The following is a 23,413-nucleotide window of genomic DNA, read 5'->3' on the forward strand; positions in this document are numbered from 1 at the left end:
TATGATTCCATCTATGTAAAATTTTAGAAAATGCAAACTAATCCATAGCGACAGAAACTGATTTTCTGGCAAGAGTCGAAAGAAGGGAAGGTGGGGGAGTTAAAAAGGACACGAGGAAATGTTTGGATGCGATGAATAGGCTTATTATCTTACATATGGCGATGGTTTCACTAGTGTGCACTTGATAAAACTAGTCAAACTGTACTCTTCAAATAGGTGTGCTTTATTATATGTCAGTTATAGTAAGATGGTTATGAACATGCGAAAGGCCCAGCTCTACGAGAAGATGTTAGTAAGATGTTTCGGACAGTGAGTCTTAGGACTCTAAAGGACATGACCCCATTGAGAATCTGGTGAGAGCCACACACCCTGTCCCCAAAGTGTGAACATCAAGTTTTACCTACAATTTAGACAGTTACAACACTAAAAACCCCAGGTCAAGACACCTGTAAACTTCTTTATGTTTTTTTTTTAAGAATCAAAATACTTTTCAATAATTATATCTCCCAAGCAATAATCCTCCTAGTTTTCACAAAGCAAATAATTCAATTTTTTCCTTCATCTCAGGTGCATGTTGGATATTTTTGGCAAATATGATTTTAAAGTTTAGCCATTCTTCATGTAGTATTTTTATTTATTTATTTTTTTACTTTCTTCATCCTTATTATAAGAGGAATTAAACTGTACACACACTGGTATATCACTTCCACCAGCTAAATGAAGCTACAGTATCATTAATTATACCACTTCATTGCTTTCGAAATGGGCAGTAATAGATGGCATAATGATTATTGGACACTTCATTACCATGCTGTGGTCCAGTTCATAAACTGTATCTTAAATACAGTAAAGAAAAGTTAGAATTAAAATGTAAATTTTATGATTATATCTTAAAGGGCAGATTTAATACCAGCCAGTTTAGCTATTCTAAGCTGTATCACAATTTTTTATTATGCCAAGATAATACTAATAACCTGGAATTTACCTGAACCTTGAGGAGAATGGCAAGTATATTTCTGTTGATTTCCCATAATCCCTTCCTGTTATATGTAAATAATACTAATATTCAAGTCTGCTTGACATTTTGGTCTCAAAGCTGCTTGCTTATTGTGCCTGTAACACTCCTAAAATCTCTTCTAACTACTGCTTTTTTATCACCATCCAGAATTATGAGTAAAATGCAAGAAAAATGCCATGTAGTGTACATATTCCCTTTTCCTCTAATATTCCATTGATCATTTACACTGTCTTTTACATTTGATCATGGAAATGCCTTCAAAGGTGATTGTCCCAAGTTTGGACAGAGTCCTAAGGTTTCCCAGGAAAGACTCAGAGTCATAGATTTGCATGCAGGCAGTGTTTTGAGCAGTGCTCTTATGCATGGTCAGCCTCTGCGAGAGGCTGGATTTACGCAGATGGAGGAACTACATTGCCAGCGAATCACAGCAAATGCCTCAGGCAAAAATCTATGATGACCCTTAGAGTTGTCCTTTTTGAGGGAAGTGGGCCTTTCTTCTCTCACTGCCAGTAATTGGGTGCAGGCTGCCTTTGGGGAGAGAGCCTGACTGCCCTCTGCTGTTGGATGAGACAGCACTCTTCCTAAAGGTGGTTCCCTAGAAGGAATGGAGTTGAGAGCCATCGCCCACCAATAACCCCAGCAGATGGGAGGACAGTTGCCTCATCCCCGAAGAGCAGATCGGGGCTGCGCACTACAGTGTGCACCACAGTCCACCCTTGTACTGTAGGGATGCACCTGCAGGTGGTTCTCCAGGAGTGGCTGGTCTTTTGTAGGGAGAGCTGTAAGGGGGAGAGTTAGGTTAGTGGTTGGTGCGCTCTTAGTCCCCGCTGCTGCATCTCATCTCGTGGCCACACCGATACTCCAGCCTGCTCGTCCTCTACTCTCCATGAGAGATCCCTTCTATCTGAGATGCCACCAGTGTTGATGTGGCTATGAGCTGGGAGTGGCCTAGACTCTCATCTCTGGGAAAAGAAAAACAGAAAATTGAATGAAAAATGGCCAGTCTCTAAAGTCATGGTTGCCTAGGACACCCAGTATTTATTTGAGAGGAGCCCAGAATTCATTTATTTGCTTTTAGAAAACTAAATGGGACTGTTGCTTAAGAGACACATTTGTAGAAATTCTTGTAAGGCATGAGTAAGTCTTTGGGTCTTAACTTGGGGTTTTCAGAACCTTGGAACGCTGTACAATGACATGCACTCATTGGAGCTTATGATGGAGATGTGGGGGGCAAAGCAAAGGGCCATGTGTAAAACTTATTCAAAAATATATAGTATGTTTGGCACAATGAAAAATAACATTCTGGAGAAAGAAATAGAGCGTGAGGTGATAGTTGGGATGCTAACAGGCTCACCAGGGACATTTGAGAAGCTGGAAGAAAAGGAGGGAGACAGTCATGGAGGAAGAACCTTTATTGCAGAGGTCCTTGAGGGCCTCCTGTTTTGAATGCTCAAGGGTCAACGCGAAGACCATTGTGGCTGAAGCAGGATAGTGAGGGGTGAGGTCAGAGCGCGAGCAGGAGGACTGATCAGGTGGGGTTTGTAGACCATTGTAGAGAGTGTGGCTTTTGCTCTGAGCTGTAAGGACATCAGAGGTTTTGAATAGATGAGTGATATGGTCTGATTATATGTCAGAAGGCTCCTCTGACTGCTGGGTGATGGCCAGGCCACTGAGCGACAAGAACGGAAGCAGGAGACGCCACACTACCACACCGGCCCAGGCGGGCAGTGGTGGCGGCGGAGGTGGCGAGAAGTTGTTGGTGTCTGCGTTTGTGGACATGTTTCAAAGATTAACCTTTTGCAGAGGTGAATAAGATTTTGTCTGGTCAAAAAGAGTTTGCATCTAGTGCGGATGTGAGATCTGTCATGAGTTACTTCATTACATACTGGGGAGAGCAATAGTAGAGACTTAGAGGACAGAGGCGGCTTATGGAGCCCTTCTGGGGAAAATCCAGAAAATAAACTGAAGACGGGGCTGATCCTGGACCATGGAGGGTCTCATGGACCACATTAAAAACCTAAATTTTATCCCGAAGGTGATGTGAACAGTTAAATGGTATTACCTGAGGAGACAACACATTCTAACTGATGGCTTGGATTCCCAAGTAGCTCTGCTGAGCACGAGAAAGGGCTCATGAGGAGTTACCACAGGGAAACCAGTTAGTAAATATATGCAGCTGTCCAGGGCAGAGATAATCAGCTACTAAGCTAATACTTAAGGCACTCTTGCTGTACATTAAGCACTGTTCTAAGCACTGTGTGTGCGTTGGCTCAGTTACTGAGACAACCGTCGGGCAGGCACTGTTCGTACATACATTTTACAGATACAGAGCCATGAGCACAAAAAGGCTAAAAGTAATAAACTTGCTAGTTGATGGGGTCACACAGCTCTAAGCAGGAGACAGGATTTGAACCCAGGCCCACTGGCTGGAGAATTCAGGCTGTTCTACATGATGCTACACTCATCTCATAAGAGCCTGGAGATTGAGGGGAAATAATAGGATAGATCTTTTATTTTTGTCCCAAGTGAATTGTCAAGAAGCCATGACTTCACATTAGGGTTTTAGCAGTACCATAAGAAACCCCCTCACACCACCTCCTTTTCTCCTTACTCAGCTTGGGGTCTCTTCTGCTGCCCATTTCTCTTCCTTTCTGAGCGACCTCATGCTACCTTTCGGTGGCAGTGCAGCATACGGAGCAGGTGTTCAGGGTGTATCTTTGGATAAAACGACATTGTGACATCACCTTGTCAGGTAACCGAGTCTGCTTTTGTGTTATCTCAATTCTTACTCAGGAAACCCATCAGACTCGGTGTTCACTGGTGATGTCTCCAATTAAATAGGCTCACTGTCGCCACAACATCAGTACTATCTGTATGAGGCTGTTGTGGAATATCTGGGGGGCAGGGGGGGAAAGTGTTTCTTTTGACTAATCACTCGGAACACAAACACAGACTGTGACGTAGTCGTTATATGAGTGGCATTTTTCTAACCGTCACAATGTGGGGAGTCTGAGTGGTATGAGGGTTTTCTGGAGAAAACCGTCTGGAGAATGCCCGACTTTGTTTGCCAAAGAAACGGCGGCTCTGCTGTCTCGCCTCTGTGTGGACTCAGGCAGGGGTGGAGCAGGAGCATCTTCCTCGTGCGGTTGTTACTAATAATATTACGGTTTCAAAATGCAGAGTACTTACCATACTTTAGGCCTAAATGTTATCCAAAGGAGCAAACAGAAACTTCTAGTCCTGGTAGGTATTCAAGCCTAAAGCATGACACACAGATGCAGAAATGGCAAGAAATAGCTTGCTCTCAGGCAAAGGTATCACGCAGCCCCAGTGGTCGGGCAAGCCGGCCCCCGTCCCTGGGGCCTCGGAGAGTATCACCTGTGTCCTGTGTGACAGAAGGGGGGAAGGGACGAGCTCAAAGAAAATAGCACAGAGTCAGCATCAGAAACCTGGGAATGAGGTTTGTTTGGGGAAAGCTGGGAGGGATTGGAAACAAGCTGATGGCCAATGAGTACACAGGGGTCAGGAGCCCCATGTTTTTTTGGAAACTAGAATACCGTAAACTGTGAAGTTCAGGGTTGTGAGCACACACTTGAGAAGCTCTAAAGTAACAGGCAGCCCTTTCTTCTCAGCTCACGTTCCAGGTAAGGAATGTTTTTATTTTTGATGCCCAGGTGCACAGTCAGGAGGGAGGAAACAGTGACACCCATCTTTTTAATGAGCATTGCTACTGGAGGAGAAATTAGCAGCACCCTGAATTCTATGTGATGTCAGTTAAATGGAGGTATTTTATAGCACTTTACCACAAATTAGAATCAAGTAAATTGAAAATAAGCTTAGCAGCTGGGATAAGTAATCAGGTAAGAGGCCAGTTTTGCTATTTTTGCTTTGAGCTGAAGACAGAATTTGAATTTCTAATGACCCCGAGGTTCACAATTGGGGAGCGTGGTTTCTGGGGTGATTGTTTAAGGTGCCAGCAGCTCAGTTCGCCCTCCATTCGGCCGCCCCCTTATCCACCCTCCTCAGAAACCGGCCCTAACACGGATGCACATAGGCACACCCGCACACAGCACAGCCGCACGTCCACCAGAGAGAGGGCTGTGAATTGGTGCAGGACGGAGCTCTGCTTTTGGCAGCACATTAGAGAACAGACTGGAAATAGATGGCCCAGAACAAGGCGGTAAATCATCCACATCAACCGAGAAACTTTAATGAAAGGCCGGAAATTCATACGAAGCCTTTATGGCCACTCTTGAAATCAGACCAAATCCGAGGAACTATTAGAACACTTTCATGTTTTAAGAAAACAGTGACTGTGTTCAGCTGCTGCAGTCTGCATGTAGTCCGGGTGCCCTGAGGTAAATATTGACCTTTGTGGACAGTTTTACGACAGACACGAGCTGTTCACACCACTGCTCATGTCTCCAGCTTGGATCACTAGGTGATTTTAGTGTCTGAAATATGTCAGAGGACTGTCGAAGAGAAGTTTGGTGTGATAACTTAACAGATTGGTGACCCAGGATATACCTGATGTGTGTGCAAGTTTGCTTGGGTGGACGGAAGGAAGAGGAGGACAGGATGAGCAGGACAGGACTGTTCCCACAAATGAAACTGCGGAGGTCACTCAGAGTGGAAGTGCGAAGAGGGCAACAGAGGAAGATAAAATGCAGTTTGTAATTATGGTTTGTAAAGAGCACAGGCCATATTGAGCATAGTAGTCCCCCCTCATCTGTGGCTTTCTGTGGTTTCAGTTACCCACAGCCAACCACAGTCTGAAAATATTAAATGGAAGATGCTGGAAATAAACAGAGCATAAGTTTTAAATTGCACCCCGTCTGGGTAGTATAAAATTTAGCACCATCCAGCTCCGTCCAGATTCTGATGTGAATCCTCCTTTGTTCCAGTGCATCCGCCCCCCCACCTGTCAGTCACTTAGTAGCCATTGTGGCCATATCGATGGTGGTGGTGTCACAGTGGCCTTGTTCAGGGAACCCTTGTTCTGCTTAATAATGGCCCCGAAGAGCAAGAGTAGTGATGCTGGCAATTCTGTTTTACAAAACAGAAGTTGTAAAATGCTCCCTTTAAGTGAGAAGGGGTGTGTGTATAGGGAAAAACAGAATATGTAGGGTTCTGTACTGTTCAGTTTCAGGCATCCACTGGGCATCCTAGGGTAGTCCTCCCCTAAGCATGTCCCCTGTAGATACGGGGGTGCTGTGCATGATTTTCACTTGTTCCCCCTTTGCAGCTGATGCATTAAATGAAATAAAGTAATTTACACAAAATCTATGTATCTAGGGTTTCGGTTAACCTTACAGAAAAATAAAATTTGCAGGTTTCTTTCTATGTACTTACAAGTTTTCTGCTTGAAACCCCTTTCTCAAAATATGTATACATTTAGTATTTACATGTTTTTATTTTAGAATATTCTAACAACTTTTCAGATATCTACTTACTGATGCAGCAGGTAATTTGATAATGAAAAAGGAGACCTCCTTCCCTAATTTCACTAATAACTTCTCTTTCCCTAACCAATAGTCCTCACTTGTTTTTCAGTACATATCCTTTAGTTTTGGGTGTGGAAGGACGGTATTAAATCTCCGTCATTACTTTTTGGCAATATTGTTCAGAATCTGCACCGTAAGCCAGAGGAGTACGCAGGGGGAGCTGACTGCTCTCCTGGGGTATCAAACATATCAGGACACCTGGAGGACGGGACGGCTCTCTGATGAATCTGGCTCATGGTGAAGACAGATCTTCACTGTTGAGCCCCAAACTGACAGCCTCGCGTGCTCGATTCTGCTCAGCCAGCGTGGGGATTGTTCAAGGTGGCACTTCACTGGTGTGACAGATCACTGTGTTCCGAAAACATTAAAACCTATGCCCAAGCCGTAAATAGTATCCATTGTATTTTGTGGCTTTGATAAAAACGGGCACAGAGATTTGAGTGAATTTATGGGACAGGAGTTCAAATATGCTGCCTGTTATTTCCCGGGAAACGGTGCCTAGCAATACCGCTATGTTTTGTGCTGCCCTCTTCTGGCTAACAGGTTTCTTAGTAATGAGTGTCGAGGAAAACCAGGTGGTGGAAACACTGCTATCATTTCCACTTTCCATTAAAAAGTAATCTCTCATTTTATTTCCTGAAAGTGAGGTCAATGAGGTCAATGTATAGTTAATGCAGATTAACTACATATTATTTCGGATGTGTTGAAGATATAAGTTGATATAGAAAATGTATGAGAGTAATTTGGCCATTTATATGGATTTCATAACGTAGGTAAAAAGAAGTGATTTTGCAGCTAATTGCGTCATGAGTCAAATTTTCTGAATCATTGATGTGGAAATCCATTGTTATTGGAAATAATTTAGACACTTTTCTCCATGTTTGTATTTTACAGTGGCCGCTAATTTACAGAAGATTGTAGATGATCCCAAAGCTTTAAAAACCTTGACATTTAAGTTGGTAAGTGGAAAGTTATAGAAATAAGGTAAATATTTGGCCAGGTGGTGCCTTCAAGGAATAATAGAGTTTCATACCCTGCTCTGTGATTTTGTTGCTGTCGTTGCTCTCATTTGGGATCCAATTTTGCATTGATCGTCTGCCTGCTTAACATCTGGGAACATTTCCTGATCGTGACCAGAAACGTCCTCTTCCATCAGTGTAGCTTGTTCTGTTCCCACCGCATCTTGAATGAAGAGCGGCCCCTTGAGTAATCCTGAACACTGTTCTATTTTGCTTCCAGTTTGTATGGTAACTCGACCATATTGAACAAAATTCAGTCACATTCCAAGAAACACTCTCTTTTTTTTTTTCTTCAGGATTAAAACATTATTTGGATGATGTATTTCATAGTTTGCAGTAATTTGTTCTTAAAGAGTGTGGTTTTCTTTTCAGTCACAGTTGACCCCCAATGTTACATTAGTACAACATAGTGATTGGACAACAATACGTGCTGTACCCAGCAAGTGTTGGCTACGTAGACCTTAAATTGCTTGCAGCATTCTGACTGGCCTTCGATTCAATTAATTTATCTTTTTTTTCAGTGAGTCCCTTAATGTACTGTTGGCTAAAACTTTCACTAAGCATCCTGGAGTGAAAGCTCAGTGGTTCTACCTTTTAAACGTTGAGACTGTTTTTCGGAGAAATGGTTTAGGTGATTGGACGCGACTGTGGGACCGCTCACTGATGGCCGGCGAGCAGAGACAGCATCCAACCCCGCACTCCAGAGCACGGTAACTGCTCCTCACAGAGGGCAGACATTCCAGCCACGGCTCTGCACAGGTTGAGTTTTAATAACTGGGGTGGCTGCAGAGATGCGGGGTACAGAGCGATCTGGGGTCCTCGTGAAACCGAGAGACAGCGGTCATCACCGGAAATGGAGAGAAGTCCAAATAGTCAAATGTGACTGTTTCTTGAGAGTTGTGACAAGCATCACATTCAGTGACTCACTTTTAGACTACAAATTAATCTTAACAAGGGCCAGTCAGAATGCTGCACGCAACTTAAGGTCTAGATGACCAACACTTTGCTTTGTACAACACGTACTGATGACCTTTTATTTCCTGTGAAAATTTTGTCGAAAAGGTGTGTGGCCAAAAATGCTGAAAGGCTGAAAGGCTATTAGTTACAGTAAGTGTTAGCCTGCTGCTGATTAACTTTCTGGTTAACTTGCTTCTCATCGGATTTCAGGCAGGTAGGCTGTGTGGAAAAACACACAGATTTGCACAGAAATTTATCTTGAGAGATTTGTTTTGATAATCAAAAAAATAATGTCTTATTCAGACATAGAGTGATAAACTGACACCGAAATTTCACCTTCTTGCTTAGGAGTCTTCTGTCACCTCTTCTGTTTCTAATTCACCTCCAGCTTTGTAAACATGTTTCATTTTTATGAAAATATATTGAGAAAATGACACCTTGTGCCAGCATTTCAAGGAATATTGTTCTTTCATTCATTGTTATACCTCAGAAAGAAGTCATACAACCTCAAGAACCTATTCCTGTAACCCTGACCCTTCCCTACTACTAAAGGTTTTATAAAAGCAGCCCCTATACTGTCTGTAAACCGAAGAGTCACGTGCAGCTGCCCCTCATCTCCTCGCACCAGTTTTTTCACTCCCTGGGTTCTCTAGCTTGATTCTGGCTTCATCTCCATCCCCGGCACCCTGGTGGGATCCTCTTACCTTCCCAAACTGATCTTCCTGCCTGCAGTTTGCCAGCCTCCAGCTCAGTTCGCCATACTGTGGCTACAGCCGGATTCTGCAATTTCCAAATACTTGAGTGGTTCTCCCCTGACCCCGTCTAAAACTCAGACCTCCGGACATGGCTAAGGAAGCCCTCCCTGACCAGACCTCCCGTTAGGTCTCCTGCTGTACCTTTCTTATTTTGCCTCCCCGCCATTCATTCTCCATCTCCCCTTGTTCCCTTCCATTTTCATCTGTTGGCCCTTAGCATGTACTTTTCCCTCTCAGGAAAACAGCCTCCTTTCCCAACCTCTCCAGGCCTCTTTGTCTCAGCAATGCCTAGACATGTTCCCACGTTCTGCCTAATTTTCACTTTCTCTGATTTCCAGTCCTAGCTTAGATGCTCCTATAGTCTCCCCTGCTAGGATTACATTACATTGAAAGTGTGTAGAATCTTATTTGTAACTCTAATAAGTCTAGAGACTCTGTCTGAGTGGGCAGAGATTTCTGTCTTGGATCCCTCCAGTGCCTAGCCCAGTGGCCTGATAATAATTAGAATATATCAGAGTAATACAAATCTCATTTAGAAAAAACTCCAGCCTAATTTTCATAGGGCACTAACATCTTGGTAAAACTGGAGATTCAATTTTTTTTTGCCTTCATTCATCAAATTGGTTATTTTGTTGAAGACTAAAAGATCAAAGTATTTCATCAGCATTTTTCCTTGTAGCCCTTTTATCTCTCAGCAGTTTTTCATTTTAATCCCAGCTTTTTTTTGGCTTTCTGAAGGAGAACAATAGGGGCCTGAAATTTGTCTAAAGAACCATGGTATCTTGGTACTGTGGTCTTTATTTTACTAGACAGCGGTTTCACTTGGGGGATGACGAGGACACTTTAAACATATACTAGTGCCTGGATCCTGCACCAGATATCCTCAGTTAATTGCTCTTGGTACAGCTGGGCCTTTGGGAATTTTGAAAACACCCCCTGGTGATTCCAGTGTCGACCTGAGAAGCATTCCATGAGTGGGCTTTCCTCTCCCCACTCGCGCCACTGTTAGAAGTATTTGGCTCCGGTTTGAAAAGGTGTCTCTTCTTATCATGTCCTTATTTTTATATAAGAAAAACAGTGGCACAAGGTGAAAGGATATTGGTTACATAAAGAAGTGCACTTTTTTCTCTGCCCAATCTTTAGAGATATTTACATGTATTTGACAGGTGAGTGATGTGTGATTTCCGTGGTTGACACGGCCAGGGACGGACAGATCAGCACACTTTTTAAATCACTTTTGACAAAGCGGTTCAGGCATTTCTGCTCATGTATAAAGTGCTTCGGGTTTGACATCTCTCTACTGTTTTGTTGTTGTATGTCTTAAATATTTTTAAGTCATTTTTAATATGCTACTTTGCAATTTTGTAAAGCAAATGAGTCTTGCTGCTTCCATGTAGAATCTTTGAAATTGCATTAGTGAAAATCTGAAGGTATTTCATTTGCCCATGAAGATAGAATACAAACAGTAAGTATATGTAATTGACACCCAATTGGTACACATGTACATGAGCATTGCAGATTTTAGCTACTGAAGGCTAATAACATGCTCTGCGGATAGCAAATTCATCAGCATTTGGTCATTAACAAAGAAAGGGCTTTCACCTTCGGCGCAATCAGAGGCTGCATGAGCAAGGGCACATTTTCCTAAGAACGTCAAGCTGGGACACGGCCAGTTCAGGAAGGTCCGAGGAGCAGCAGACGCCTCTTGCTCCAGGTCTAAGACAGTGGTTCTCTACATGCGGTCCCAAGACTATCGGTGTCAGCTTAGGAACTTGCCACAAGTGGGAATTCCAGGTCCCGTCTCTGGCCTGAGCAGTCAGAATCTCTGGGGATGGGGTTCAGGAGTCTGTGTGTTAACAAGCCCTCGAGGGATTCTGACACAGACTCAAGTTTGAGAACTGTTGCTTTAAAGGAAACCTGAAGTTCACTGGGGTAGAACAGTGGTGCTCAAACTCGACCAAACCTTTGAAGCACCTGGGGAGCTCAAAATAGCCTGTGCCCAGACCAATCACAACCTCGGGGGTGGACATCGGCAGTGGTAAGACTCTAGACTCCCCAGGTGGGTCCAGGGTGTGCCCAGATTTGGGGTAAAGGGAGTCCTTGGGGTTGACATTGGAGGATGCAGCTCCTCCGCGGGCAGCAGGCCACACCTGCTGGTCTGGCAGGAGGGGTGACGGGTGGCATTTTTCAGGGGTGGAGACACTTGAGTGAAAGCATGCATCTTTATACTGTCCTGTTAAGTTCCTGATAACATACACACTTCTCTTTGAAGCTGAGCTTCACAAAGTGTGGCTCTTGGAATTTGAGGTTCCTGACCCGTTTTAGGGGATACTGGATGTTGAAACTCTCCCTGACAACACTAAGGTGTTACTTGCCTTTTCCATTGTGTTGACGCTGGAGGAAAAGCCACGGCAGGTCAAACTGCTGGTGTGGGCACCGGGCAAAGCAGGAACATCAGACTGTACCATGTCCTTCAGAGCCATGCTCGCCCTCACTCAATCACTGTAAAAAGTAAAAAATGTAAGCACCAAGAATGCCAGTTTTGTTTAAGAATTTTCCTAATAAGGCAAGAACCATTATAGATTTTATTCAGTCTCTGCTGAGCACACTTGTTTTTTTTAATAACCTGTGTGGTGATTGAATGGGAGGCACTTCCATTTTCCAACGTCCAGCAGTTAGGTCCAAGGAAAGCTCCTGTGAGACTGAGTTTTGAGCTAAACTGCCAGTTTTCCTTTTTTTGTGTGGAATACCATTTGTACTTGCAAGAATAACTAACAAACTATGGTTATTTAGACAAGGGATGTGGCAGACATCTTTTCCAAAATGAACCAAGTAAGCCTGGCAATTCAAGGAAAACAACTGACGGTATTTATTGTCAATAATAAATGTTAGCTTTTGAGCAAAAATAGGATTTTGGAAAATTCATATCTGCCTCTCTGCATTTGATACCCCCCTGCCCCCACAGTTAAAGACTTTTCTGATGAGATGGGTGATATTAATGAATATAATTTGTTGACATGGCATAATGATGTGTTGATATTGTATAATGAAACACTTCAACAAATCTGCCTAACTCAGTAATTGTGCCTAAGTAAGTAAAAGATCCATCTAGACTTCGGTGCAAGGTAGCAGAGGAGGTAAACCCTGTGCTTGCCCTCCCCGTGAGTGTATCAGTATTACAGAACAAGCCGAGACCAGGCTGGTGGGAGGGGCGGATACACAGAACCACACCCACCGTGTGGTGATTACAGATCAGGAGGGATGCTTTGGCTGCACAGATCCCCCCTGAGGAGGAGGGGTGCCAGCCCTGGGCACCAGTGGCAGGGAGAGGGCTCCTCATAATATCTGGCTGTGAAAACCAGTGAAGATTGCATCTGAGTGAGCCAGAGGGCTGCTGGAGTCCCAGCAGTTCCTCCTAAAGAGCCTGTACATGGACTTGCTTACTCAAAACTTCACTTGCTCTGGGCCCCAGTGCAGGGACGGCAGCTCAAAAAGCACCAGGGACATATGGGAAGGAAATGAATTCATGAGCTGAGGGCTGGATGGTCAGTGACCAGGGCAGTTCTATAAGGTGTTAGAAGCACTGGCAGATGTCACTGGTCTGTAGTTGGGCCCTTTTGCCCACCCTGCTGACAGGCATGCACCAAATCTGAGCTCTCCGTGAACCTGGCTAACACCATCCCCCTCTGCATCAGTCCTTCCCTAGGACCACACTCCAACCAGCTCATGCATCAGGTCCAAGCCTTCCAGTGGCTTTTCCACATAAGGAGCCTGCTTTGGCTCACACTGTGGACTTTCCAAAATACCTCGAAGGTCTACAGATTTCAAACAAGCAGTGACCAGTCTCAGCATGCACTGTACCTTTTATGATACTAAGCAGATGAAGCTTGGCACAATTGGCACCTGGTCTCACCTTGCATTCTAACTTCCGTCAGGCAGCCACAAGCTGGCATAAGTGGTGGTCAGTGTTGGCTTAAAATGTAGCTTCAACTGAGCAGCAGCAAGTCTGGCACGAGTGACAGCTGGCTTCAGACCACACTGTGATGCCCACCAAAGGGTCCCAAGCTCAGCAGCGGTGGCAGCCAGCCTTGGTTCATAGCACAGCTCTCCCAAGCATATTTAAGCCTAGCACAAGCAACAACCAACTGCAGATCACTTTGTAGCTCCCACCAGGTGGCCCCACACCAGGATGAATGGAGGCTGACCTTGGCCTGCACCAGACCACCTCCCAAGAGTCTCCAGAACCATCAAACTGGGTGGCTGACTTCACATCACACTAGATTACCGCCCAACCAGCTCGCACATGAGCCCTGCTCAAGTGACTCCCACTCTATGGGGAAAGCCCCTGCGCAACAGGTTGTCCACTGTAGTCACAGCCAGCCCTCACAGCCAGTCATCCTGAGGATCAGTACCACCCACTGGTGTGCCAGCAATAATCAGGGCTCAATGTCAGCAGGTGGACAGGCACACGAAACCCACACGAGGGACACTCCTGAAATGCTAAGCTCAGGTGGCCAGGGAGACTGCAGCACTGGGCCCACAGGACCCCTACTGCACAAGGGGCCGAAACCAGGAGATGTAGCAGATCTACCAAATACAGGGAGTCAGCCAAAATGAGGTGACAAATATCCAGAAAAAGAACAAAATGAAATGAAGACAAGCAGGCTCCCAAATACAGAGTTCAAAACACCGGTTTTGAGGATTCTCAATGAACTTAGGGAAAGAACAGGTAAACTCCATGAGAATTTCAACAGAGATAGAATCCATAAAAAAGAACCTGTCAACAACAGGTTAGATGAAATGAGTGATCTCGAAGACAAGGTGGCAGGAAACACCTAGCTGGAACAGCAAAAATAAGAACTTTTAAAAATTAGGATAACGGGCCTGCGAACCAGACGATCGAGGTTCGATTCCCAGTCAGGGCACATGCCTGGGTTGCAAGCTAGTTCCTTGCAGGCTAACTACCAGCAGGGGACGCACAAAAGGCAACCATACATTGATGTTTCTCTCCCTCTCTCCTTCCCCTCTAAAGATAAATAAATAAATAAAATCTTAAAAAAAAATTAGGATAGTTTAAGGGACCCCTGGGACAACATTGGGTATAACAACACTTGCGTCATAGTGGTACTGAAAGGAGAGGACAAGGGATTGAAAACTTTCTGAAGAATCTACGGCCATACCACCCAGATCTCGTCTGATCTCAGAAGCTAAGCAGAGTCAGGCCTAGTTAGTACTTGGATGGGAAAACCTTCTGAAGAAATGGTGACTGAAAACTCCCATGACTTGGCAAAAGAAGTAGACCTACATATCCAGGCAGTACAGAGTCCAAAACATGATGAACTCAAGAGGCCCACACCGAGACGTATCCTAACTAAAATGCCAAAGCTTAAATAAAAAGACTCTTAAAAGTAGCAAAAGTTATTATAAGGGAGCTCCCATAAGATAATCAGCTGATTATTTTAGCAGAAACCTTACAGACCGGAAAGGGTTGACATACAATGTTCAAAGTGATGAAAGGTAAGGGCCTGCAGCCAAGATTTCTCTCCCCAGCAAGGCTGTTGTTGCGAACCAAAGGATAGAGACACCGCTTCCCAGACAAGATGAGGTTAAAGGAGTTCACCACCACTAAAACAGCATTAAAGGGACATCTCTAAATAGAAAAGATTAAAACATAGGAATAAAAGAACATGGGAAAGAAAAAGTTCCCTCTGATAAAGGCAAATGGTAAAAGCAGGAGAACTAACAACTATAAACCTAGGAAAGGTTAAAAGGCAAAAGCAGGCTAATCATCTGTAATTACAACAGTAAGTTAAGGGATAAACACAATTACATGCAAAAGAAGTAAAAAGTAGTGACAGAAACATTGATGCGGTGGGAATGAATAAAAAATAAACAGTGATTTTTAGAATGTGTTCAAATTTAAGTGACCATGAACCTACAATAGCCTGCTATAATCATAGTTTGGCGTAGAGGAACCACACGGTAACCCCAAACCAAAAATCTACAAGAGGTATATAAGAAATAGGAGAATTCAAACAACACTATAGAAAGTAATGAGCAAGAGAATCAGAAAGAAATAGAGAACTACAAAAACAATGCGAAAACAAAATGGTGATAACTGCATGCCTGTCAATAAATACTTCAAATGTGAATGGACTGAGTGTTCCAATCAAAAGACACAGTGTGGTTGAATGGATTGAAAAAACAAGACCCGTAAATATTCTGCTTACAGGAGATCCGCTTAGGTCAAAAGACACACAGACCCTAAGTGAAGGGCTGGAAAAAGATATTCCACGCAAATATAAAAGATAAAAAATGCTGAGGTAGCAATACTTACATCAGACAAAGTAGACTTTAAAACAAGGGCTGATACAAGAGAGAAGGAAGGTCATGCATAATGATAAAGGGATCAGCCCAACAAGAGGATGTAACTCTCACAATCATCTCTGCACCCCACATAGGAGCACGTAAATATGTAAGCAAATATCGATGGACATAAACGGAGATGGACAGTCATAGTAGGTAACTTTAACACCCATTGACATCAATGGACACATCATCCAGACTCGGATGACATTTTTAGAACATTTTACCCTAAAGCAGCAGAATGTATGTTCTTTTTAAGTATACATGGAATACTTTCCAGGATAGACCACATGTTAGGCCACAGAACAAGTCTCAATAAATTTTCAAAGTTTAAATTATGTCATGATTATTCCCTATCCCAATGATGTGAAACTAGGAATCTGTTACTATTAGGAAACTGAAAACACATAGAGGCTAAATAGCACCGTATTAAACAATGAATGGGTTAACAGTGACTCTAAGGAGGAAATCAAAAGATGCCTTGAGACAAATGAAAATGGAAACAATGATCTAAAATCTCTGGGACATAGTCAAAGCAGTTCTAACTGGGGGACTTAGAGCAACACAAGCCAACCGGAAGAAACAAGAAAAATCTCAATCCAACTTTCAGCCCAAAGGAACTAGGAAAAGAGGAACAAAACCTAAGGTGAATAGAAGAAAGGAAATAGTAGAGATCAGAGCAGAAATAAAAGAATTAGAGTCTAAAAACAGTAGAAAAGATCAAGGAAACTAAAACCTCATTCTTGGTAAAGATAAGCTAAATCGATGAAATTTTAGCCACATTCATCAAGACAAAAAAGAGAAGACTTAAATGAAAGAGAATTGATATATTTAGAGAATCCTAAAAATTCCACCAAAAAACTGTTAGAACTAATAAATGAATCCAGTCAAGTGGCAGTATACAAAATAAATATTCAGAAACTAGTTACATTTTTATACATCAGTGACACACTATCAGAGGTATTAAGAAGACAATCTTGCAATTATGTGAAAAACAACACCTAGGAATAAAAGACCTGTACTCAAAAAAACTATGAGAGCCCTGGCTGGTGTAGCTCAGTGGACTGAGTGCGGGCCTGTGAACCAGAGGATCATGGTTCGATTCCCAGTCAGGGTACATGCGTGGGTTCCATCAATGTACACCATACATTGATGTTTCCCTCCCTCTCTCCTTCCATTCCCCTCTAAAGATAAATAAATAAAATCTTTAAAAAACACTATGAGACACTGAAGAATGAAAATGAGTAAGACACAAATAAATGGAAAGATACACCATGCTCATGGATAAGAAGAACTGACGTCATCAAAATATCTCTACTATCCAAAGAAATCTACAGATTCAGTGCAAACCATATCGAAATACCAAAGACATGTTTGACACAACCGGAACAAATAATATTAAAATTTCTGTAGAACCACAGAATTTCCTAGCTAGCCCATGCAGTCTTATGGAAAAGAAAGAAGTTGGGAGGTACCCAGGTATCCTATCTGATATCAAACTATACTACGGGGCTGTGGTAACCAAAACAGCCTAAAAACAGACACATGGATCGATGGAGCAGAATACAAAGCCCCAAAATAAACCCACACCTATGTGGTCAGTTACGTATGGCAAATGTACAAAGATACAGAAGCAACCTAAGTGTTCATCAACAGAGGAATGGATAAAGAAGTGCTACATATAATGGACTATTAACCAGCTGTAAAAAAACACACAATGAAATCTTGCCATTTGTAACAACATGAATGGGACTGAAAAGTACTAGAGAAAGACAAATACCATGTAATTTCACTTGTACAGTATGTGTAATCTAAAAACAACAGCAGCAAAACAGAAACAAAGCCATAGATACAGAGAACAAATCAGTGGCTGCCAGATAGGGGGGGAGTCACTAAAAAAGACAAAGGGTTTAAGTACAAGTTGCCAGTTATAAAAATAGTCACGGGGAAGTGAATATAGACATTTCACGTTTTTATATTTTTTATTTGTTGATATTTTTATAGTTGTATTTTTATAACTATGTGTGGGGTCAAATAAATGCTAGGCTTATTAGGGTGATCACTTTGTATGTTACATAAATGTCTAATTGCTATGTTGTATATCTGAAACTAATACAGTACTGGTATGTCAACTGTAATGGAAGAATTAAAGATAATTTTAAAGATCCATTCAAAGTGCAAAGTCAGCCAGTGGATTTCAGTATAGGGGAGTTCAATTCCTGGTTTCAGATTTCATGTGACAACTAAGCTTTAGGAAACTACCACTTTGCCAGTTTGGGTGTAGTAACAAGTAAGATCCACAAGTGCCTAGAAAGGCTGTTCAAATAGTCTTCCCTTCCTCAGCCACATAGGTAGGTGGGACTGGGTTACCTGTACACACTATTCGAGGACGGCAGCACAAAGCAGCAGGTGGACAGCAGAAGCAGGTGGGAGAATCCAGCCATTTTCTCCTAACCAAGACAGTTAACAGATGTGCAGGCTGTGAAGCGAGGCCGATCTTCTCAAATACTGCATTTCCTTTTCTTTCGATACACGGTAGTTATTTTTCATGAAGATTTTACTTATAGCATGTAACAGGTTTATTTTATGTTTACAGAATTAGTAAATGAAGTTTGGAAATTTCTCAGTTTTAATTTCTAAGGCAATATCATAAATTTAACCTCCTCAAACATGTTTTGTTTTTAAATACATTTTAAGAATACTTTAACATTATTAAATTTTTTAAATATATAAAATTTTTGTTTCAATTTCTGAGAGAAGTTAGTATAATAAATAGAACCAATATAAACATAGGCTTTTGCAGTCCTCAATAACTTTTAAGGCAGTAAAGGGATCCTAAGACCAAAAAATTGGCACAATGCGGCTTTGAGGGTCTCTGCTTCATTTTCTCTACATTTCAGAATCATTTGCATATTGTCCCCATTAGCATTTTGCAGGCCGCAGTGAGAGAGACAAGGACTCAGCTTTGGTTGGAGAAAATGAGCAAGGTAGAGTACAGAGGAAGGGCCGAGTGCCCTGAAGCAGAGCTAGACACCCTGGCCTGTGCCTCGGCCGGGGAACAACTTCCCAGCGTAGCTGCAGGGGGCGTTGGGAACATGGGGTGGGCTGGATGGGGTAGACCCCCGAAGGCTCCCTGTGCCATGTGCCCACAATAACGACTGGTTTGATCGCCCACCCTCATTGTGAATTCTCACTTCCATAACTCTCCACAAAAAAAGGATTCAGCATATTTCTTTTATTTCTATTTGGGTTAACCACTACTGGGTATTATTTGCTCTCTAATCATTAAAACCTCCTGCCTGCCACATTACCAGAGTCCTGATGTGGATTTCAAATGCACTGGTGTGCTTCTCACTTGCCAGTCTGACATTTTTGTCACCAGCAGCAGTCATTTGTCCTCAGATGTTTGTCAGTTGCCTGTTAATGACACAGACCTTCTCTGCCCCCATTCAGTGCGTTGAGTAAATGCATTGTTTGCAGGAGCAAAGCAGGAAAGAAGAAGGGAAGGTTAAGTAAGGGAGGCTGATAAAGAAACAGTGACAGTAGCATGAGAACACTGGTAGGGGAGGTGACTATTACAGCAGCAGCGTGAAAAACACCCACGGGAACATCGCAGCTGAAAGCCTTCTGTGCCTCTAGCACTTTGTTAAAAGTGGTGAGGAAAGGAGTGTTTCTGGTCGCCCCTGGCAATGCACACAATGAAAATTGTACTTCACTGAATATTTTATCTGTTAACTGAAACTAGAGAAATCATTGGCTAAGAACAAAGTAAGTTTTTTTAATGCTAAATAATGTTGCCCATTAGGCTACTTATTTTCTTATATGAGCATAACTAGTCACACTGAATGTTATTTTAAAGGTAATTATTTTAAAATATTCAAGTTCTGTGTTCTAATTAGCCGCTTATTTTAAAGGAAAATGTGGGGGCTGTGAAAGGATGAGTCTATGTACTGGTTTGCAGAGCAGTGCTAAACTAAGTGGCCTCATTGAGAGGTTTGGAAAGGGCCCCTCCCACTCACCCCCCCCCCAACACAGAAAAGTAATTATTTTGACAATAGTTTAGCAAGAATAAGGGCAAGAAAAGGTTTGTATGATCCTTTGGTAATTAGTTGTCCATTCCCAGTCACTCATCAGATTTTTTCTCTACTTGTGGTACTTACATAGTGACCAGTTCTGACTTGTGTACTGGGGAGATCTGGGGGGGGGGGGCGGGGGTNGGGGGGGGGGGGGGGCGGTGTGTGTGTGTGTGTGTGTGTAAAGGGGAGGTGAGAATGAAACTAGAAATCACTTATGAGCTAGGACCAGTCGGGGGTTTGATGGGCAATGCCTTATTTCAGTTCCTTTTGATTTTGAAGAAAAGTAATAAAGTATTTGAGACGCTATAATTTGAGCCAGTTGTTACAAACAAAATTCTGTTTTGGAACCTTCTCCTGTAAAAATTCCTCACTGATATTTAAGGAAGGGGTCTAGGAAGAACCATTCCACTACTTGGTGGCTGCTTTTTTTTCCTGGCCAGTTTTGCAGAGGAGATGACTGTGGTAAAGACCGAATTACCCTCTGCGTGACTTGTTAGCTCTTGTCTGCTCATTTTCATATTTTTCAAAAGTATTATTAAGGAGCTCTAATCGGAAACTGTATTTAAAAATCACTTTGGTTGTTGAAAACCTGTATGTTGTTGCTTGGCGGTCACATGGTTCACTGGCAGTTCCCAAGCCGAGGGCCTGGGCATAGTGGTGTTTCAGTGGGTAGCGAATCCCGTCCCCCATTTTCTGTATTTCGTAATATAATGGCTAGAGTTCTTACAGCGTTGGCACCCGGTGGTCGCTTAAGAGTTTGATTCTCCTGGAAGAACGGAGAACCTATAATAAACATCACATGAACAAGTCTGTAAACACCAGCAGCGGCAAACCAGCACTCACAGTTTCTGGGTTTTGTTTTTCCCCCGTTTGCAGGCTTCTGGCTGTGATGGATCTGAGATTCCCGACGAAGTGAAGCTGATTGGCTTTGCCCAGTTGAGTGTCAGCTGATACACGTCCCCTGACGGGCCCTGATCTGTCATGCCTCCCGCCCCACACTCCCCCTCAGCCTCTCCTTCCCCACACCCTCTCACCCACTCACTCAGTTCCCAGCAAAATCGGAAGATTGTGAAGAGGCCAGCTTTGACGAAATGGGATAAAAAAGAATTTTTTTAAACTTAACACTCCGAATTCTGCTTTCTTCTCTAGCAATCCACAGTATAAGAACAAGCAAATGCCACAGCTGCACGACTGTTGCTAATTTTTCCAAAAGCTGTTTAATATTCGTAGCAAATAATTTGGATATCCCTTAAGTGAAAAGAATCTGAAATACACTCAGGTGGTCCTATTTATTGGCAACAAAAGGAGTTTTTTCTATCGGAAGCTATTTCTTCTTTCATTGTTGTTCTTTCTGTTATACTTTAACTGTATATCTGACAATGCTGCCTCTTTTATGTTGTATTTAGAAATTAATATACTTATAAAATTAAGATTTATTAGCCAAACTTGAATTCTAGTTTTAAAACTGACTGTGAATTTTATTTTTCATATATTTATGCATTACACACCTTAGCTATGAGAAGAAAAGTTTTTGATTATATGCTTCTTGCAGTAAATCTCTTGTTATTTAAACAAAAAGTTTCAGGTCTATCTTTGGAGTATTTATAACTTCTGATTTTTGAAATGACTGAATTAAGAACTAGGATGCTTATTCTTTTGGTTTGTTTGCCTAAAAACCAGTCCACAATCTGATTGTCTCTTGGGAGAGGGAGGTGCCTTGCAAACTTTCATATTAAGAATGTGCCTGAGGCGGCTTTACCTTGAAATAGTCTCAGATTTAAAACTTCCTCTACATAAAGTGGCATCCGTAAGTTTTGCTTCATTGGAACACTTAGAATGCTATATAAAATGTTGCCATTCTATTAGATTGCTAATTATGTACCCATCTCTGATTTTACTTCTCCTTAAATGATAGAATTTATTATCCCAAAGGTAATAACCTTGAGCATCCCGGAATCTGCGTTTCACTTGAAATTCTGCAGAATGCCCAGAAGGAGTGGGGGGGTGGAAACCCAGAAAAGGCTTTATGCAATGACTAAAAGGTTGAATGCTGTTAAGTTTCAAAAATAAATATCAGTACTTTGAATTTGAGGACCCCTCTGCTTGACTCTAAATTATGGAATAGTAAACTTTAGGATTTTCAAAATTGGAATATAAACTTTCAGGGAGGCGGGCTCCCAGGATGGTACCATTTGCTCTTTCCTTGCTAACCCTAGATACGGCAGCTCTTTAATGTCCTTTAAAAAGCAAATATATATTACTAAGGAAAACAAAGTTATTTATAATTGCCTTGTCATACTTGTTAAGGTGTTCTAGAGCCATTTGCATACAATTTAATGTAATATCATTCCATTCTATTGTTTACACAACGATTACTCAAAGATGACTGCAAAGGTAAAAGGAAAATAAAAGTGTATTGCACAAAGAAATTGTGTCGCACTGTTTTGTTCCTCCTTTAGATCTGATCTGCATGGCTACAGTGATGTTTCGGCGCTTTCCTGAAAATGCCTAACTAGAGAAAAGTGTCCTGGAGGGAGAATAAGGCATCCATCCAGGCACAGAGAATCGGGTTTGACAAATAATGTCATGCTGACAGTCTTTGAATTAAAACCACAGGGCTAAGGACACAGACAAAGCAATTCCCCATGAAGAAGAACTGAGGGGTGAACAATTAGTTTCCGCACAGGTCTGCACAACAAATGACAGAGAGAGCACATAGGATTGGGTGGGAGAGATGGAGACACAGTATTGTGGGAACCCCACACCCCAACAAACTGACCTACAGTAGTGAGGGATCACTGAGGGGCCTGTGCACAGGCTCGTATACCCTAGGACAGAGCAAAAAGTGGTTTAAAGGTCACTTGAACAACACAAGAAGGAAATTCTTTACTAACAAAAAGGCAGCTGCCAAACAGGAGGGAAATGAGGGAGCTCTCCCCATTATCAGAGGCACCAAGAGTGGTTTGTTGCACCACCCCTCCACCTCAATTGGGCAGGATCATATTCCAGGTGCTCTAACCAGCTGTCCAGTGCTATCGCAGTGTATGTCAGGCCAACTCATTAGCTCACAGCACATGACTGCTTCAGCTACACCTCTAGGCCCCAGCACAGCCTGCTCCCAGGGCCCAAGTCTGTTCCAAATACAGCTCCAACCATCCAGCCATAGCAACCTTGGCAAAGCTTGTACCTGGTACTCCCCATGGCCTGTTTCTGCTTCACTGAAGACCCTGACATGACTTGCCTCTGGGATTTCCTGTGGCCAACACTCAATCTGGGTCCATCTACAACCTGCTTGCCAAGGAAGCCCCGGCTTGCCTTTCTCCACTGGCCTTCCTGCACCCCACACGCACTTCAGCTCCAACCCCAGCTCACCTGTCAAAGGTACATAGCACACCCAGTCTACAAGGGAAAGCTACATAAGCCCACTCCTTCAAGACCTGGAGGGGGTGCTGTTTCCATTAATTCTAGAAACAGAGAGATTGTCAAAACTAGGAGAGAAATATTTTTGAAATGAAAGACAAGGACAGAACCTCAGGAAAACTCAAATGAAACAGAAGCAAGCAATCTTCCAGGCAGAGTTCACAACTATGGTTATAAAGATGCCCAGTGAACTCTGGAGAATAAACTCACTGAGAACTTCAACAGATAGAAAAATATGAAAAAGGACCAATTAGAACTGAAGAATACAATAACAAATGAGAAATACACTAGAGGGAAT

General features: G+C 42.6%; 1 protein-coding gene across 3 annotated transcripts in view; it reads left to right on the forward strand.

The window, feature by feature from the left end:
* The window catches only part of STK39 (serine/threonine kinase 39), a 283,196-nt gene extending 261,072 nt beyond the window's left edge, over window positions 1–22,124 (forward strand). For all 3 annotated transcript variants that reach the window (XM_037044544.1, XM_037044545.1, XM_037044546.1), the window contains 2 exons: window positions 7,417–7,481; window positions 20,572–22,124. In XM_037044544.1, the coding sequence (XP_036900439.1) occupies window positions 7,417–7,481; window positions 20,572–20,646 (140 nt within the window). In that variant the 3' untranslated portion in view covers window positions 20,647–22,124. The remainder of the gene's footprint in view (window positions 1–7,416; window positions 7,482–20,571) is intronic.
* Window positions 22,125–23,413: the final 1,289 nt, after the last annotated feature.

This window comes from Sturnira hondurensis, unplaced genomic scaffold (genome assembly GCF_014824575.4).
Source record: "Sturnira hondurensis isolate 20B ecotype Veracruz unplaced genomic scaffold, ASM1482457v3 Scaffold0004136, whole genome shotgun sequence".
Taxonomy (NCBI): Eukaryota; Metazoa; Chordata; class Mammalia; order Chiroptera; family Phyllostomidae; genus Sturnira; species Sturnira hondurensis.